Raw genomic sequence first — 18973 nt, 5'->3', positions numbered from 1 at the left:
TGCTTTTCCATTCAAATGGCCTTTATTAAGTGCCTTCTAGGTACTGGGCCACATTCTAAGTAGGAGGAGAGAGGAGCTGAGATACAAAGATAATTCCCTTGAGGAACTTGCATTCTACTGAGAAGGGCACCGTATGGGGCATAGGGACATTTGGGTCTGGCATTCAAGGCTTCTCCCATCTTACCTACAGTCTAGCAGATCTTCTGCTAGTTTCATAGAAACTAAGTAAATGTGTTACTTGGGTATTAGATAGAGGGAGATTTTCTGGTTAACACTGAGTCCCTGATCATCCTGGTATCTCAACTATTTGTTGATCAATTGATAAACATTTATTGAGCACCTACTGTGTGTCATGCACTATGCTGAGTGCTATTTTAGGCATGGACGTGAGCATAACTGAAGCCCTGAGTGAAGGTAGCCATCCTGTACCCTAAAAGACCACTGGTTTTCTTTTCCATAGAAAACTTCACAAAAATGCAGTTTCATGTGGTTATTGTTTAGGCCAGGATATCAGCTGAAGGCCTGGGTGCATCCCCAAGACTGGCAGGGCTGCCATGACTAGATGGTTTTTCTGGCTGTTTGGAGCAAGGGGAGCATCTCCTTCTCCCGCCAAGAGCACCACAATTACTGCTATATTGAGACCTTGGATGTAGGGTATTGGTTATTACATTCTTTTTCCTCATGTTCCATGGGTGCAATTTGATACCAAGTAACTACTGCTGTAAGAATAAACTGGAGGGGCGGCTAGGTGGCGCAGTGGATAAAGCACCGGCCCTGGATTCAGGAGGACCTGAGTTCAAATCCAGTCTCAGACACTTGACACTTAGTAGCTGTGGGACCCTGGGCAAGTCACTTAACCCCAATTGCCTCACCAAAAAAAAAAAGAATAACCTGGAACGCAGTGAGAGGAGAGGATCCTGGAGGCTTGTGGGATCGTAGCAGCAACATAAAAGTGATCAGTCAGCCAAACCTTCTTGCCTTTGTTTGGGCAAGATTTAGTCATTAGAGATGTTTAGCCCTCAGCAAGGTATCATTACTCATATCCTAGCAGTGGGTGTGATGCTGAGGTGCTGGCATCTTAGTCCCCCTTGAATACTGCCCTAGGAAGGAAAGACTGTTTTACCAAAGGACTTGGAAGGCATCTAATAAATAGAGCTCTGAAGCTGGAGTCAATCAGACCTGAGTTCAAATCCATCCTCACTAGCTTTGTGACCTTGGGCAAATCATTTAACCTCTATATGCCATCTGCAAAATGGGGGTACTAATAGTACCTATCTCCCAAGGTTGTTATGAGGATCAGTTGTAAAGCACTTACAAACCTAAAAGCATTATGTCAATGCTAGCTATTATGATTATTCTCTTACTCTGACTAGTATACACTGTACTCAATGGTCCTTCCACACATGCTCTCTTCCATTCCACAGTTGGGTGATAGAGTTGTCTCTCCTTACCTAAGAGTGACAGCCCCAGGTGCTTTGGCCTGCCCTCTGTAGGGACTCCATTGATGCAGAGTAGGGGCCTGTCCCTTGGAAGAAGCCAGTCATAATGGCTTCCCTGATTTGGGACCAGGTGTGTGAGGAAGCATCTTGAATCCTTAAGAGTCATCAGCTCCTTTTCAAAGCTAGGGGCAGGGTCCCACTAGCTGAAAAAGTTTGGGGAGCTCAGTAAGTGATGCTGAAAATCTCGTCATTTTGGTCCAGACCTTCGCTTTACCTTATGTGAGGAGCTCCAGGTGTGAAATACTCCTTCCAGAGGTGGCCTGTCTGTAACTTCGTAGTCTTTGAGCATTTCCTAGAGGCTTGCCCATGGTCACACAGCCAGTATGTGTCAGAGGCAGGTCTTGGAAGCCTGGGTTCAAGGCTGGCCCTCCATGTGCTATGCCACACTAGCCTCTCCTTGCTGCACTTGATGTGAATGTCTGTGTACCGGCTGCCTAATGATCCATAAACCCACCTTGGACACACTTTGCCCATAGTCATTGATTTAGCTTTTCAGTTATTCTGTAAAGGACAGGCAGCTCTCCCCCATTCTCATTATTCAGGTGAGGATATTAAAGCACAAAGGGAGAATGGATTTACTCCAAGCTTCACAGGGAACAAAATGTAAGCTCGTCATTTCCAGTAGGATTGCTTGGACACTTCACTTGGCACAATGAGGCACAGTGAGAATAAAGTGCACCAATCTGTGATGATCAGTTGAGCACCTACTCTGCTTGGCCCAATGGGTGAAGGAGGCATTGTGGATGATAACAGAGAAATTCCAGGGATTGGTCATTGGGTGAGAAATAAGACCACACATGAAACAGAAAGTAAAGGCTAAAGTGTGTATCCTGGGCAGCAGGTGTTCTAGGTGGCCAGGGTAGGCATTTGTCAGCAGCTGCAGCTTGAGAAGGGCCTTTCAGGATGGGCAGCATTTAGCCCCCCCCAGGAGGGAGGAGGGCATTTCAGGGGGGCGGGGCTGCTGAGGGTCAGCACAGGAAAGCAAGAGGCCTCAGGCCACCAGCCTGCAAGGAGGAGCTAATAAGCTCATGTCTTGTCTTTCTTTCCAGATGAAGATGTTTGCGTGTTTAAGTGCTCTGTGTCCAGAGAAACAGAATGCAGCCGAGTGGGGAAGCAGTCTTTCATCATCACCCTGGGGTGCAACAGTGTCCTCATACAGTTTGCAACGCCCAATGGTACGTCCCTCACTGCCTCCCCCAGAAGGAGCTGAGGCAGGAGCCATGCCTTTGCAAACCTTTGTTTGCTTGGAGGCTTTATGGAATATGGGGAGATTAGCCAAGCCCTTTTCCTCTTTTCTTTCTATTCTGGGTTCTTCTTTCCCCTTCTTTGTTACTGCTGTCTCACCTTGAAGATCAAGGACTTCTGGACTTGTACAAAACAGGTCCCAGTAGGCTTCTCCCAGAGAGAATGGTTTGGTTTTCTCCATCTGAGTTCCATTAGATATTTTGCTAAATATCTCCCATTTTTCTTCTTTCTAAGAAAGAAGAGTAGAGTGAATGCATCTGCTAATATATGTAGGTTCTCATGTATCTGGAATTATGAAGATTTTTGCCTTCAAAGCATATTTGTGGAATTGAACTTCTTTTTTTATTCGGTGGCTGACAATATTCCAGAATCTAATGGTCTGCTGGAAGGTTTTTCTCCTTCTCGTGGCCAGGAAGCTGTCCACATACTGGTCCTTTGACACACCATTGCTACCTTCTCTGCATTACCATTTCCCACATGTGACCCCTTTTCTACATTAAGTTTTTGCTTCTTTCAGATTTCTGTTCATTCTATAATATTCTGAAAACCTGTCGAGGTCACAACTTAGAGCGCTCCGTCTTCAGTGAGCGGACAGAAGAATCCTCCGCTGTGCAGTACTTCCAGGTGTGTTTTCCACCTGGCAGGAGCTTCCTGGGGCCTCCAGAGGGAGGGCCCAGGTGTAGATGCTTCTTAGGAAGGTGGAAACTGGACCACAGAGGATGGTCATTAGGTCTTGGCTGTGTCTGAGTCATTCCCCTCTCCACCCCACCCCACCCACAGCAGGAGTCCTTGACAAGCCTTTGGTGTCCTGAGCCCTCCCAGCACTAGGTCCTCCCTGTTTTTTATGATAGTTTTGTGTTGGGTAGCAAAGCTTTGAGGAGCTGTTCTGCTTAGTCCTAGCAGTTCTCAAAAGAAGCTAGCATGGCTGTTTACTAATCAGTTTTGCAGTAAGATATTGAGCCTGTGGTTCAGGGCTCTGTAGTTTATAGTCAGAATCCTGTAGAATTACCCAAGGCTCTTTTGGGGTTCTCAGGTTCTCTGAGAACAGAGTCCATATTATGATAGATCTGTTTTCTTTTAGAAAGTTTACTGGCTCCAAATAGAAACCAGAGCCTGGGGAATTTAGAAAAGGGGGTGCTTTCTAGTGCCAGGCCTGTAGTTATATTCCTATAGTGTGCTTGCCAGCCTCCTGACTTACAAGGTCTGTTGCCTTCCCCCTCCTGTGGCCTGGCACTGATGAGAGCCAGTTAGACTTTGCTGTGGAGAACAGTGACCAGAGCAGGCTGACCACCTTATTTGTTAACAGGGATGGTTCAGCCTTGGCCCCTGGCATGACTTTCTGAGAAGTGATGCCCATGCTCCCTCAATCCCGGGCATGTTCCCATTGCTGAGCTCCTTCCATGGTTTGTTGGCGAGGAAGCAGGGGGTCTGAATGGGGACGACTGGGGTTGGTTGGGCTGGGTTTCAGTGCCGAGGCTGGCCGTATGGCGGTCCTGGTATTCACAACGCTTTGTCTTGTATGTTCTAGTTCTATGGCTACCTGTCACAGCAGCAGAACATGATGCAAGATTATGTACGGACAGGCACCTACCAGAGGGCAATCCTGCAGAACCACAGTGATTTCAAAGACAAGGTGAGGAATGTACTCTTGGCAACAGCCAGAGTTTAGCTCTGGAACAAGACCTGAAGTCAGCTGTTGTATTAAATGTGACCACTGGTATTAGGGGCCAAGGAGGCCTAATCAGGTTTATATATGAGAAAGAATGGACTCTCTGGGGAAGCTGAGGCCAGAGGGGAAGGAAGGAGTGGGGAAAATACTTGGCCAAGAATGAAGAGTGATAAAGTTACTTCCAAGAAGCTCATGCCATCTGGCCATTTTGATCTTTCACTCTCTGAGTTTCAGCTGTGGGGAGTTCATCCTTCCTTCACCCCTCCCACTCCCCCCCCCAGACCATTAGTAGTGATTTGTTTTTAAATATCTTCATGAGACCAGCATGAGTCCTACAGAAGTCTCCCTGGGGTCTGCTCCCTGTGGTTTTTGTGTTGACACTGTGTGTCTGGCCTAAGAGAAGTAGCTAAATCAAACAGCTGATGTTTGAACTGTCCTCCGTCCAAAATTCTCCCTCCCTTTTCTGCTTGCTGTGTCAGGCTCTTTAAACTCTGTGTTCCACCACTGAAGCTCCCTCTTACTTTTCGGCTATGGGATACTAACGCTGAACCTTGACTTCACCATGTGATTTCTGAATAAGGATATTCACTGGTGAGAGTACTGGCTCTCTGCAGCTCAGTTAATTATAATGAGGGATGCTACTGATTCAATTTTTGCTTATGTTTGATGATATGTTCAGTTTGGAACAACTAATGGGTTGTACTTAGTTGTCGTTCATGAAAAACCACATCACTCCCCAGCAACTGCAGAGTCATCACCTTCACTTAGACAAGTCATTGTCAAGTATTTGAAAGGCATCTGGACAATGGGATCCAGCCTGTTGGCTTTAGGAATGCTCCTGTGTTCTTGGTTGGTGTTACAGGCTTATACCTTAGTCTGTACCACATGCAAGGCAGAAGCTAGGCAGCCTCTCTGAGTTCTAAACCTAAGGACTGGCTTTTCTTCTGGAGGGAAGAAAGCAAATTCAGATCTTTACCATGTACTAGAAAGGTGCATCAGGTCCTGAAGGGGACCGGAGAAAGTCCTGCCTGAGGGGCATCTGCCAGCCTGGGGCTGGCATTCTGTCCCTGATCCTTTCTGGCACTAGGTCTGGTGTCAGGACGTTATTATATTCTCATTTGCAGCTTATCATTTGAGGGAGGGGGAAGGAAAAGGAGGGAGAAAATTTGGAACACAAAAATTTTTTTAAATGAGTGTTTAAAAATGTCTTTACATGTAATTGGAAAAAAGAAAATAGCATTTATTTAAAAAAAAAACAACAACAGTGTGGAAACTAGATCCAGGCTTCTCATAGCCTTTATACAATGTGGTATAAGCATCCTGTAGCGTCAGGCCTGTCACTGGAGAACACCATTGATTGATATGACGTGTAGAAGAAAGGAAGCCCATTACTCACCAGAGGTGTTAGCCTCTCTTAGTTTTCCATGTTATTTACATAGCCAGAACTGTATGGTCGTGCATGTTGCAAACATTCTTTCTCTCCCCACCTGAACAGCTGTCTCACAACTACAGTGTAGCCACTTCTGGGGAAGAGAATCTTACCTTATCCCCATATAGTGTTGGTCAAGCACCAGGACATTTGAGGATAAAAAGAAAGCAATATTACAGGAAGAGGTTTTTCCCTAAAGACTCAAGACTTCCTGGGAAATCTTATGGGGGGCGGACCCATAGTCTGCATTGCAGTCACCTATGCTGTAGAAACCTGCTCTGTCTGCCTCCCTAGAAACAGGGAGAGATTTGGTCGGTCTTTGGAGAACCTGTGCATTTCAGATGTGTTGAGAGTTCCCTCCCCCCACCTTGTTGGCTTGGCCTTAAGGGTCAGAGGTACATCATTGGTTTGCTAATATAAAACCTCACACTTGGCCCCTCTTGTCTACTCTCAAAGCCTTTAATCTCTGGCAAGTAACCAGTGCTGGGGATGAGGAAGCAGAAGGTTTTTAGGGCTTGAGCGGAATGGGGAGGAATCTTCTGATTGTTCTTTCCATGACTGACAGTGACTCACTCTCTTTTCCTAGATTGTCCTAGATGTGGGCTGTGGCTCAGGGATCCTGTCTTTTTTTGCTGCTCAGGCAGGAGCAAGGAAAGTCTATGCAGTGGAAGCAAGCACCATGGCTCAGCATGCTGAGGTCAGTGGGCCCCATGGCCAACACCCCAAGTATCCCTTCTCCCCACCTCCCACAGTTCTGTGGCAGCATGCATAACCTCTGTGGTCCAGAGAGTGAATGGGACTTTCTGGGAGCACAAAGAGCTGTCTCGTTCCCAGGTGATATTAGGGAGGCCAAGGCCAAATCCTGGCTTCTTGTGTGATCTTGAGAAACTCAGTTCTTGCTGCCTTGGTTTGTCTACCATTAAAATCAGTAGGAAAATATTTCTGCCTCTTAACTCTGTTTGGGGGTCATTAGTAAGGTATGCTTACCCCCTCTGAGGGAAAAAAGGAAACTATAATGGTAGTGGCTAGAACAAAGGATTTGGAGACAAAATAGGGTTGATTGAGTTTGGCTCTGCTACATATTATATTCACCTGACTTCACGTAAATCACTTAATCTGCTTTTCAGTTACTTCATTTGTAATATGAAGATATTAGACTAGATATGCTCTAAGGAGCCTTTCAACTACAAACGCTGATTCCATGGCCACAGAATGCTTTCTTGTCATTGGGTTGGGAGCCACTTGAAGCCTTCGATGGATAATTTGTTAGTCATTCTACTTGCGCACATCACAGAGTCCCTGTCCTTTATGGTTAGAAAGCGATGTCTAACATTCTCAACATTTTGTCAAACAAAATGAGGTTAAAATCACTGTAATTTTTTAAAATGTAAAAAAAATAGAAAGCACAACATTTTTTGACCGGAAAAGTTCACAAACTCAAACAAGGAATTAAAGCAGGAGCCTCCATCACCATTTTTATAGCTTGTGCTGGCTGGTCTTTGAGCGCTTTGAGCTCTCTGTGTCTCCTCACGCTTTGGTTGTACAGGAAGGATGGTTCCGAGCAGGCTGCTAGGCTCAGCCCCACAGGGTTCTGCCAGAGATAAAATCAGCAGTGAGACTTTAATGAAGCTCATTGGTCCAAGGAGACATTTCTTCATAAGATTGGTTTTTCCCTGATTTTTATCCCCAACTTTTTCCCCTCCCACCAATAGGTTTTAGTAAAGAGTAACAACCTCACAGACCGAATTGTGGTCATTCCTGGAAAGGTGGAAGAAATCTCACTTCCCGAGCAGGTGGACATAATTATTTCAGAGCCAATGGGCTACATGCTTTTCAATGAACGTATGTTGGAGAGCTACCTCCATGCCAAGAAGTACTTAAAGCCTAGTGGTAAGTAAATGGGCTGGGCACAGTGGGGTCTTTTGGCTGGATTTGTTTCCTGTGGGCAGTGGCCTAACCTCCCTTTCTTACACAGCAGTGCAAAGCTGCGCAGGTAGCCGTTTGGCAGTTCTCTGGGAATATAAAATAAAATCTGTTTCAAAAGGAGATTTTGAAGTTTATGACTTTACTTTTAAGTGATTTTATCTTATGTATATGGTAAGTGATAGCCTTACCCTTAGTTTCCAAGGTCATACATAGGGGATAGATTATATTAATTTGGGGTCTGTTACTGGTAAATTCTGGGATTTAGGAAATTCTCTATCACAGGTTAGGCTCAGATTGTTCAAGTTGGGTGTTCTTCCTTCACAATTCAGTGTTTTTTTATTGTTTTTTCTTTCTCAGAAGAATGGTAGGATAAGAGCAGAATAGGTTTGGCAAGAGGAATCAGATTTGTTTCTTGTATTTCTTCTGTTACTACCAGCCTCTCAAAGTGAGGGGCTCGAAATGTGTATGCAGGCAGTTTCCAAAAGAAGGTTAGTAATGGGTAGACCCTGCCTTCTGTCCTGTTCACACCACACCTGGGACGTTGTGTTCATTTCTGGGCACCATACTTAAGGAAAGAGTCGGTAAGCTAAGAACATTCAGAGAAGGCAACCATGGTTTTTTTAAGCTCATGCTATTTTATGATCAATGAAAAAATTAGGGGTGTTTGACCTGGGGAAAAGACTGCATGAGGAACAGGATGACACACTTACTGCCTTCAAGAATCTGAAGGTCTGAACTGTAGAATAGGGCAGTACCAGGAGCCATGGGTAGAAGTTGGTTGGAGACAGATTTTCAGTCTATATAAAGAAAAACATTTTAACAATTAAAGCTATCCCAAAATGGAATGGACAACACTTCCAGAAATAGTGAGCAGCTCACAGAATCTCTGGAAGGGACTTTGGAGGTCAGTTTGACCTGAAGAAGAATTTCCTCCACAACCTACTACAGAAATCTTTTCCTAAAGATCTCTGTTGGGAGGGAATCAGCCGTCCCCCGAATGGTCCTTCCACTATTGGACGGCTCTCTCATTGTTAGAAAGTTTTTCCTGACATCAAGCTTGAATTTGGCTCTCTGAAACTAAGAGGGACTGGAACTAAGTAAAACAAATCTAAATCTTTCTTCCACATGCTAGCTTTTCAAATGACTGAAGACAGCTATCATAGCCCTCCAAAGTTTTCTCTAGGCTAAATATACCCCATCCTTTCAACTGATACTCATATGGCATGATTTCAAAGCCTTTCACCATCCTAAATCACTTTCCTCTAGACCTTTCCAACATATCAGTGCCTTTCCTAAAATGTGACACCTAGACCTTGAACATGTGATGTGAGATGTGGTTTGACTAGGGAAGGGCACAGGGAGACTCTCATATCCCTAAGTCTAGACTCTGTGTCTCTTAGTCTCTCTCCTCTTTTCCCCCACCATTGTGAAACCCTTTCTTGTAACAAAGTCTATCAAAACTACCCAAGAGTGTCTTGCCAAAGAATGCCACCTTTGGCCTCTATAGCCCCTCACCTCCAAGGGTGGGGAAGAAGGAGAGAGTAGGAAGTGCTTGATGTTTAAAAAACAAAAGGCATCAATGAAACTGAAAAACCCTGAAAAGTCTGATATGGCAGCCAGAAATGTCATTTGAGGCTAGCTTGGAGTCATCTGCAAATTTGATCAATATGCCATCAGTGCCTCTCTGCAAAATTGTTGCCTTAGCCCAAGGCTAGAGCAGAGATATCTGGGGTACTCCACTAGAGACCTTCCAAGTTGACATTTGAACCACTGATTATTACTTCCTGGGTCTAGCCTTTTAAGCAGCTCCAAATTCATGTATCTATACTATTGTCTAGACCCTATCTCTCCACCTTGTCTACAAGAATACCATAGGAGACTTTGTCAAATACTTTAGTAAATCAGGCTCAACCAAGCTTTTAGCATTAGTAACCCTGTCAGAAGAGGAAATGAGGTCATTGTGGCATGACCCAGTCTTGATGAAGTCTTGCTGACTGTTTCCTTTTCTAGGTACTCACTAACCATCCCTTGAAGAATAAATTCTAAAATTTTGCCAGGAACTGAAGTCAAATTTTAGTAGCCTATAGTCTAAAGACTTGACTTCCCTTTTTTGAAATCAAAACATTTCCCCTTCTCCATTCTTGCAACACTTCTCTTTGTTGTTGAAGATCTTTCAAACTTCACATCTATAGGTTCTTTCCTTAATTTGGGTGTGTGGTGTACCTGGGCTTGGAGGCTTGAACTCATCAATAGCAACTAGGTGCTCTGACTAGGCCCCTTTTGGTCTTGAGTTTCAGTTTCTTATTAGCCATTTTTTCCCTTAACATTCCAATTCAAAGATCGTTGTCCTTGGCTAAGAAAGCAAAGCAAAGTAAGAATTTGTCCTGTTTCTTCTCTGATCCTCCTCTTTTCTCTAATATTTCTGGGGGGAAAAAACCCCAGAGATGATCAGCTTCTTGATTTTCCATCACCCACCCACATATAGGCACTTCAATCTTCATGAGCTCCGAAATTCTTTTAACTGATCATTATCTTTCATCATCCCATCTTTCCCTCTGCTTTCCAACTCTTAATTTTGTCCTTTGTTTTCCCCGTGACGTGCAGTCCCTCCTTCCACCCATCCATTCTTTCCCAAGTCATCACCCTGCACTCCCCTTCCTTCCCTGTCTCAGCCCCCCATTTCGACTCATGTCTCTTCCTCCCTTCTTCAACTAATGTGCCTTGTACGTCCTAACCTTGGATTACTTCCACTATCCATTGCCTTCACTTCCACTCCTCTGCCACTGAAGAGAAGTGGAGTAAATCATGACACCATGCTGACTGGGTCCACTACTAATTCATGCAAATGGATCTTCACTGCAGCAAGGCAATCCTTTTACACCTCCCTAATCAACTCATTTCATCATTCCACTCTTCACAGTGGTTTTTCCAAACCTTTCCTTCCCTCCTTAAGCCTCCCATGATTCCCTCTCCCACTCTCCCAGCTGAGAACCTTGCCTTGTATTTCACTGAAAACATAGAGGCCATTCACCGAGAGCTCCCTCTTCTTCTCCAAAGCCTCTCCCCACTGTCCTCCATCCCCACTGTCCTCCATCCCCCCTGTCCCACATGAAGCAGCGGGCCTTATCCTTGACACAGGAAACCCTTCTATATGTGCTTGTGACCCCATTCCTTTCCATCTTTTCTAACAGATTGCCCCTTTTATCATACCTACTCCTTCATTTACCTTCAGTCTTTCCCTGTCTGCTGGCTGCTTCTCTACTGCTCCCTCCTTGTTCTCCTCATTTTCCTTTGCTAGGTCTTCTTCCAGGTCATACCCATTAACCATGGGTTTCTTCTAAGGGTCTGTCCTGGGCCTTTTTCTTTTCTCCACCTGTACCATTGGTTCTCAAATGTTTTTATTCTCCTTTATGCTCTTAAAAATTGAAGAGCTCCCAAGAATATGTAGATTGTATCTATCAGTATTTGCCATGTTAGAAATTGGAATGTCTTAGTCTTATTATGAAAATATAGTTACCCCTTCTATGCTGTGACTTTCCCCATTGCTGTTTCAATATGTGGTTGGCATAAGAAATTAAATTAAACAGGAATTTTGGGGGGAAATTTTGTGGAAGCCACAGACAACACAGAAAGGCCAGAAAAAGATACAAAAAGTTTAGAAACTCAGAAGTGCATAAAATCTATGTGTAGTATTGTATAATATAAACATTTTATCTTTTAATAATGTAAACACTCCATAAAAGAAAAAATCAGACTTCTTCTCTGGTACAAAGAAAGGACCAAAAATTTTTACTCTGATTTTCCAGATTGCAGGGGCACCATGCCCTTCGCCCCCTGAGATGTGGAAGGGATCTGGCCAGCCCTATAGAAGAGTTTTGGAGGCCCACAGGGGTCTCTGGACCATACTTTGAAAACCACTGCCCTGTTCTGTCTTATTTAGTGATCTCATCCACTCCTATGGATTCAATTATCTCTGTGTTGATGATTCTCAGGTCTATTTATCTAGCCCTAACCTCTCTACAGACGTCTACTCTTGGATCTCTGACTGCCTTTTGAACATCTTGAACTAAACAGGCCCTTAATAAATGCTTCTTCAGTAAACGAAGCTAGCCTTAGCAGTTCTGGCATCCTTCTGTTGATCTTCCATTACTTGGCCCTTGCTTCCATATTCTATCCATGTCTTTTTAAAATTGAAATTGGTTGGTGAACTCTGTATACATATATCTTGGTCTCCTTGGCCAGTTCCCACCTTTTATCTTCATCAGAATCGTTACTCTTTGTATACTTAAAATTTAATTCTTGAGAACTTTCTTGTCCTCCTGTGTTGATTTTTCCTGGTAGAATTTTAGTCTGTGGTGATGCTACCTTTGCATTCTGAGCATTTTGAAATCTCTGCTCTGAAAGCCTAGAGTGCCTGATTATGCTTGGCCTTCTCCTGCTGTCTCACAAACTCCCAGGTAGAGTGGTCACTTTCCCTTGAGGTTCTGTCACCTTTTTTTTTTTTTTTTTGCAGGGCAATGAGGGTTAGACTTGCCCAGGGTCACACAGCTAGTAAGTGTTAAGTGTCTGAGGCCAGATTTGAACCTCAGGTCTTTCTGAATCCAGGGCCTGTGCTTGAATCCACTGTACCACCTAGCTACCACCCCCCAACCCCACCCTCAGTCACTTTTATTTTATCAGCCATCTGCTTCCTTGTTGGGGAGATTTGAGTTCGGAATGCCTTTCTTCACCTTTTTTTTTTTTTAGTGAGGCAATTGGGGTTAAGTGACTTGCCCAGCGTCACACAGCTAGTAAGTGTTAAGTGTCTGAGGCCAGATTTGAACTCAGGTAGGTACTCCTGACTCCAGGGCTGTTGCTCTATCCACTGCGCCACCAAGCTGCCCCTCTTTCTTCACCTTTTTGAAGGATGAAACAGTCATTTCAGGAATCCAAGAAGTCACTAGCTCTTCTGCTTTGTGCAGGATAGGTTCCTTCGGCAGCTCTCCAGATCTGTTCCCCAAACACCAGATCTGTCTTAGGTCTTCAAGAAAAAGGTATAGATTCCCTTTATTGGGAATATTATGGTGGGTTGTTGTTTGACCCAGATGATCCCTTAGACTCTGAAAATCAATTGCCCTCTCAGCCCGGCCGGTCTAAAGAAATGAGACAAGCAGCAGCCAGCCCAGAACTACATTGGAGTTCTCTCTCGTTGCCATTTGCTGTTAGGACATCCACTTGGACTTAATGGGGTGTGATTGAACAGAAGCTTCATTGAGTTGCTGTGCCTCTTCCACCAAACCAAAGCGACGTTCTATAGCTCTGCGTGCAGCACTGCTTGCTGGGGCTACACAGGCAAAAACCATGAGAATCCTTTGAGCAGTCCCTGTTAGGACTGACCTCAGCCGCCCTCTCCTGGCAGTTCCTTGGCCTTCCTCCCTCAAATGGAGGGTTTGCTGGAAAGAGGCGCCCTCTGCTGTTCTCTGAGAGGAGAGCAGGTAGGGGAAGGGGATTGGTAATAACTCCTACCAATCAGTTCTGTGATTGTGTGGGTGAATGATTGTGTGTGTATGCCCCAGAATTTCTAAGTAGCTCATCAGTAATAAGGCCTTTCTAGACACAGGGAAGGCCAGCAACTCGGCCTTCCCTGGGCAGTATGTTTTATGCCTATGCTTATCTTGTGCCAAACCCATGGGAGAGGGAGAAGAATGCAAGCAACCTCTTGAAAGGAGGAGCTACCCAACACATTTCGAACTATTGCTAAGCAGCTCATCTGGGAGGCGCTTGGTGCCTAACTTGGTGCCTAATTTGTCATTCAGTGAGTAGAAATGTAATTACATGTTGTTCCAGTCACTTCCCCCTGGGACATGCTTCAGACCTCCATCTCTCCAAACACTGACTCCTTCTGTCCTATTGCACTCATCTGGACCCTACAGTAATCCCAGGCTGACAGGTAGCAAAAAGGGGAAGAAAGGCTTGTCATCTGCATGTTAGCGAGGGGCAGAATAGCCGTTCTGTCTTTGTTAGACAACTGCCCCAGCCATAAGCTTTGTGACTTACCCTGTAGTGTCTCAGTGGCTCATAAGGTCAGTCTTAATTGGGAGCTAGGGATGGGATCTGAATGAATGGAACTTTGAAAGCCAGGTGGTTCCATTATGATTACATGAGGAGAGCTGGTGTTACTATTGCCTTATGGACTCAGCTCACAGGTCTTTAGTATCATTTTTTTGTTTGTTTTTTTTGTGGGGCAATGAGGATTAAGTGACTTGCCCAGGGTCACACAGCTAGTGTCAAGTGTCTGAGGCCAGATTTGAACTCAGGTCCTCCTGGCTCCAGGGCTGGTGCTCTATCCACTACACCACCTAGCTGCCCCCTTTAGTATCATCTTTAGTTTGCCTACATCCAGCCTCATGTTCCTTGGCATCATAGAGGCAGTGATCCTTGCAGTGTCCCTTGCTGGCACAGCTCTGGTGCTGGGTGTGAGAAAATAATTATTAATAATAGGTTTCTTAGGGGACCCAGAGATCAATTTCTCAATGCTTTCCTTCTCTCCCCCCCCCCCCCAAGTCCAGTTCTCCTTGAGAAACTTTATCAAATCTCAGAGAAACAGAAGGAATGGAGATCGATTCTTTTGTCTAGCTCTGTGAAGGACTGAGGATTAAACCACACTTGGATAATGGACTTTGCCTTAAGCAACTTAAGTGAGGGTCTTTTGCATTCTTTTCCCTAATGTCATCTCTAGAATTCATTTTAATGTAGACCACCTTCAAATCATGTAAACCAATGGAATTGAATGATGCTAAACAATTAGATTTAATCAATGTATAATGACCCGTCTCTATCAAAAGAAAATAAAAACCCTTGGAAGATGCCGGAAGGCGCATGCTCACTTTTAGGACACCATGGGTCTTCTGCTCACACTAACTGGCATACTGAAGCTGTCTCCCTGGTTTGTCTACCATGTGGCCTGAGACCATGAGAGGTTAGGGAGACACATGGTCAATCCTTTACTGGTATAATATTAATAAATAATAATAATATGCCCTCCCAGAACTGATGCATAGCATAGTAATTATTTAAAAAACCCATCAGCTTCTGCCAGTATGTATGCTTTCCTACCTGTTGCATTCACTCCTCAGCATTTTTGAGCGTCCTGACCAATCCGTACAGTACTACTGCCCAGTGCACATATCAATTATATTTCAGTACATGTAAGTTTAGACTTTGTCACTCATGAGGTTTTTGGTGCCACAAAGTCCTAGCCTGGGAAGTTGAGAGACATGAACTCACTAGATTGCAGGATTAGCTGGGATCTCTGTGGTCGTCTGTGGCCCACTCTGTACCTGACCAAGAACCCTTCCCCCATTACATCACTGAAAAGTGGTCATCGTAGGGAAGGGCCCTTCCAATTTGGGGTGTATTCTTTGTGCAGAAGCCTTTCCTTATGTCATGTCTAATCTGCTTCTCTCAACCTTCTCCCCATTGCTGCTACTTTTGCTCCCTTGAGCCAGGCAGAACAAATTCCATCCCTCTTTACATGGGACACTCCTTCAAGTCCTTGGCAGCTATTTTGTCCCTCTTCTCTATCTTCTCACAGCCCCATACTCAGTCTTGCCCACTCTCCAGCCTGTCAATGTCTTTCCTAAAATCTGGAACTTAACACACATTTCTCTAGGTTTGGTCCCACCCAGGGCAGCACATAGTGGCACTCTCATTTCCTTCATTCTGCATGCTCTGCCTGTTTTAATGCCCAGAGAAGTATTAGCCTTGTTGCCTGTCCCCAAAGTTTGGAATTCTCACACATCGCTAATTATCATCAAGTCCCTAGACTTGATGATTCCCATGGAATTTTTACTTCATTTGTGAATCAATGCATAAAATACTGGAGAGGTATGATTTTGAAGCAGGGCTTCTTAACCTGGGATCAATGGACTTTTCCTCTTAATATACTTAGATCATTATTTCAGTATAATTGGTTTCCTTTACAATGCTATGTCTTTTATGCATTTAAAAAACACCATTCTGAAAAAGGACCCACAGATCTCATCAAACTGCCAAAAGACAGTCCCATGACCAAAAAAAATATCTGATTTAGGGGGCAGCTAGGTGGCACAGTGGATAAAACACTGACCCTGGATTCAGGAGGACCTGAGTTCAAATCTGGCCTCAAGACACTTGACACTTACTAGCTGTGTGACCCTGGGCAAGTCACTTAACCCTCATTGCCCTGCCCCCCCAAAAATAAAAAAAAATCTGATTGAAAGGCTAATGAATTTTTAGAGTGGAAGGTGACCCTGAGAAGAGAGGCAGCACATGGGGGCCAATAGGGTCGCTGTTGAATGCTGGCCTCTTGTGGTTTGCCCATCCATAAGCAGGCCCTGGGTGAATAGTCTTTCCTCAGACCCTGATCAAGACTGAAGGGAGCTTTCTTGGCCATGTATAACAGCGTAAGTCTCGGGAGGCCTGAGCATTATCTTGAGAGACATGTCTCTGTCTTAGGAGAAGCAAGAATCTTTCCAGACTGAGTAGGAGGGAGTGAGATAGGCCCAGAGCTTCTGCCTCATTTCCTTCTGCTCTTCCTGCTTCTTTGTTTGTCCATCTTCGTCAGTCCATCCTTAGTGAAACCTTGGAGTAGACAGGAAGGGGATATACGCCCCAGTGCTTTCTCCTCCACGTTGCTGCAGGTGTAGCCTTCCAAAGAGGTCACTTTATAGCAGAGGAACTCAGGACATCTGTTTGTAGTTATGGTAGGAATGATGACAGAAACAGTTCCCTTCAAATAAATGACCTTATCACTGAATATACACAGGTCTTACTCCAGAGAAAGAAAAGAGATTTGGAGCTAGTGGGGAGGGGGGAGGAGAAAGAGATTGATTAACTCATTAGAGTCAGGACCTAAGGTCCAGAGACTGACCCTCATCCAATGAGGCAGAGCCCTTTTTCTGGGTAAGCCTCTATTCCCCGCTTATGAGCCAGGACAGACTAGACACAACTCCTACAGAATGTGGTACATGCTGTCATATGTGGTCCTTCTGTTATTTGGTTTTGTTCAACTGTTTTTCTTTATTTACAAATGAGGATTCGTCATTCAGGTGACCAGGAAATAACTAGTGTAAAAAAAAAATAGCCATTAATTAGAATTTTAGAAAAAAAATTAAAAAGGCCTCTTAGTGGGGAGCACCCCCAAGTGGCAAATTTGCATTGTTGAAACAGGCACTCAGGGTGTAGGAGGAAGGGGTAGAGAGAAGTATGCATTCCTGGAGCTTCATTTAGCCTTGTTTCTTCTGTAGGAGAAGAGAACTGGGCTGGAGATAGACTTGTCAGGCCTCTGTTAAAGTTGATGTTCTCTTTTTCCACGTGTTTCCTGAGGCTCAAATATCCCCTTTGGGTCCCAAGATATATCTGGCAGCCCTCTCGATACCCTTGTGTGGGAGTCCCCCAGTTCCCTGATGCTGAACCAAAACCCTACACATTGTGGCCTAGAGCCTAGGAACTAGGAGGAAGAGGAAGTTATACTGTCCCATTCTGCAAGGGGAAGAGACATCATTGACCAAATTCAGTATCAGAAAGATGCTTTTTTAAGTCACTAACAGTGCCTTAGGAATCTTGGAAAATGCCAACAGCAGAGCCTAGAAAGACCCTGAGTTTTCCTTTGGAGTTTTTGCCCAGGAAACTTAGTGACTTCCTCTCCCCACCCCACCCCCACTCCCCTCTTTGAGAGGCCCCAGCCTACCAGCCATGGGGAGGCTAAGCCTTGGGGTCAGCATCTGGAAGCCAGGCGCTGGTTGTGTTTCTGCATAAGGGCCAGTTTACTGTTTACTGAATAAAAACACACATTCCTGGGTGAGTATGTGAGACGGCACCTTGGTGTTTCATGTTCACATTTTAGAAAGAGCTAGTTAAGATGGAGATTTAGATAAAGAAATAAAAATGAAAAATGAAACAGGCATTCCATTCCCACCCTGTCTCCTTCAACAGCAGGATGTGTAACTTGAAGCAGAAATTTGGTCATTATTTTTTCCTTGTGCTATAGGACATCCTAACATCACATTTCCAAGACCTCAGTCTTCTCCCACTTGCCAGACAAATATGTGCAAATAATTTTCATCATTAGACACTCACATCATTGCATTCACCTATTCAGACCATGAAAAAACCATTGATTCTGTTGGTGCTATAGGAATAAGCACTGCAGGACAGGGGAACCTCAGAACACCAGCAGTTCTTCTGTTGCAGGGTTTTCTGTGGAAGCTGCTCCATGATGTGTTTGTCCCTGCCATACCTATTACTTTGATTTTGTTTTTGAGGCAGTGTGGGTTAAGTGACTTGCCCAGGGTCACACAGCTAGTAAGTGTTAAGTGTCTGAGGCCAGATTTGAACTCAGGTCTTCCTGACTCCAGGGCCGGTGCTCTATCCACTGTGCCACCTAGCTGCCCCTCCATACCTATTATTCTGAAAGCCATAGAAGTGGCGGCAAAATTCTTAATTGGCTGGTGAATCCTCTAGGGAGAAGAGGTTTAGAGCTAGTAGGAAATTGGCTTCCTAAAATCCAGAAAGTCCTCTGTGATGTCAGGTCGTAGTCCTTGCTGGTCACAGCCAGTAGTTTTTACTGGAGGAAACCCAGGCCTCTCTAGAGAGGACAGTATACCATACCTAACCAAGTTCCTGGGGCTGATGTTTAGCTCACCATCTCGGTCCTCTTAAACTATCAAGCAAAACACCTTGGAGAAGATACTGCCCTTTGCTGATAAAGGGGCCTTGGCTCTCCATGTGCACAGGGAAGATGGGAGCAGCCAGGTCCTGGAACAAGAAGGAGTTTGTTTGTTTGTTTTTGGTGAGGTAATTGGGGTTAAGTGACTTGCCCAGGGTCATACAGCTAGTTGAGTGTCAAGGGTCTGAGGCCACATTTGAACTCAGGTACTCCTGAATCCAGGGCCGGTGCTCTATCCATGGCTCCACTTAGCTGCCCCAAGAAGGAGTTTTAAGAGATAATTAGATGGTTACTGAAAAGGGTTTAAGTACACATACATGTATGTATCCATGTGGGCAGAAGAGGCTATGGACACAACTAAATATAGGTGATCTGCCCTTTCTGACTGTCCTCCAATCCATGAGCTCACTTTTTGTTTTTTTTGTAAGATATTTTGATAATTATATTTTATTTTAACTAGTTTCCTTTGTAACCTTTTATGAATTTAAAAGTATGATTCTGAGAAAGGGTCCATAGGC

At 44.6% G+C, this 18973-nt stretch overlaps 1 protein-coding gene across 1 annotated transcript in view; it reads left to right on the top strand.

Moving 5' to 3' along the window:
- CARM1 (coactivator associated arginine methyltransferase 1) overlaps window positions 1-18973 on the top strand; it is a 51990-nt gene that overhangs the window by 23210 nt on the left and 9807 nt on the right. The window contains exons 2-6 of the mRNA XM_043963146.1: window positions 2549-2674; window positions 3262-3368; window positions 4273-4377; window positions 6429-6539; window positions 7555-7732. Of these exons, the coding sequence (XP_043819081.1) occupies window positions 2549-2674; window positions 3262-3368; window positions 4273-4377; window positions 6429-6539; window positions 7555-7732 (627 nt within the window). The remainder of the gene's footprint in view (window positions 1-2548; window positions 2675-3261; window positions 3369-4272; window positions 4378-6428; window positions 6540-7554; window positions 7733-18973) is intronic.

This window comes from Dromiciops gliroides, chromosome 1, assembly GCF_019393635.1.
Source record: "Dromiciops gliroides isolate mDroGli1 chromosome 1, mDroGli1.pri, whole genome shotgun sequence".
NCBI lineage: Eukaryota > Metazoa > Chordata > Mammalia > Microbiotheria > Microbiotheriidae > Dromiciops > Dromiciops gliroides.
Note: the sequence above shows the minus strand (reverse complement) of the source record. Positions and strands in the feature narration are given on the sequence as shown.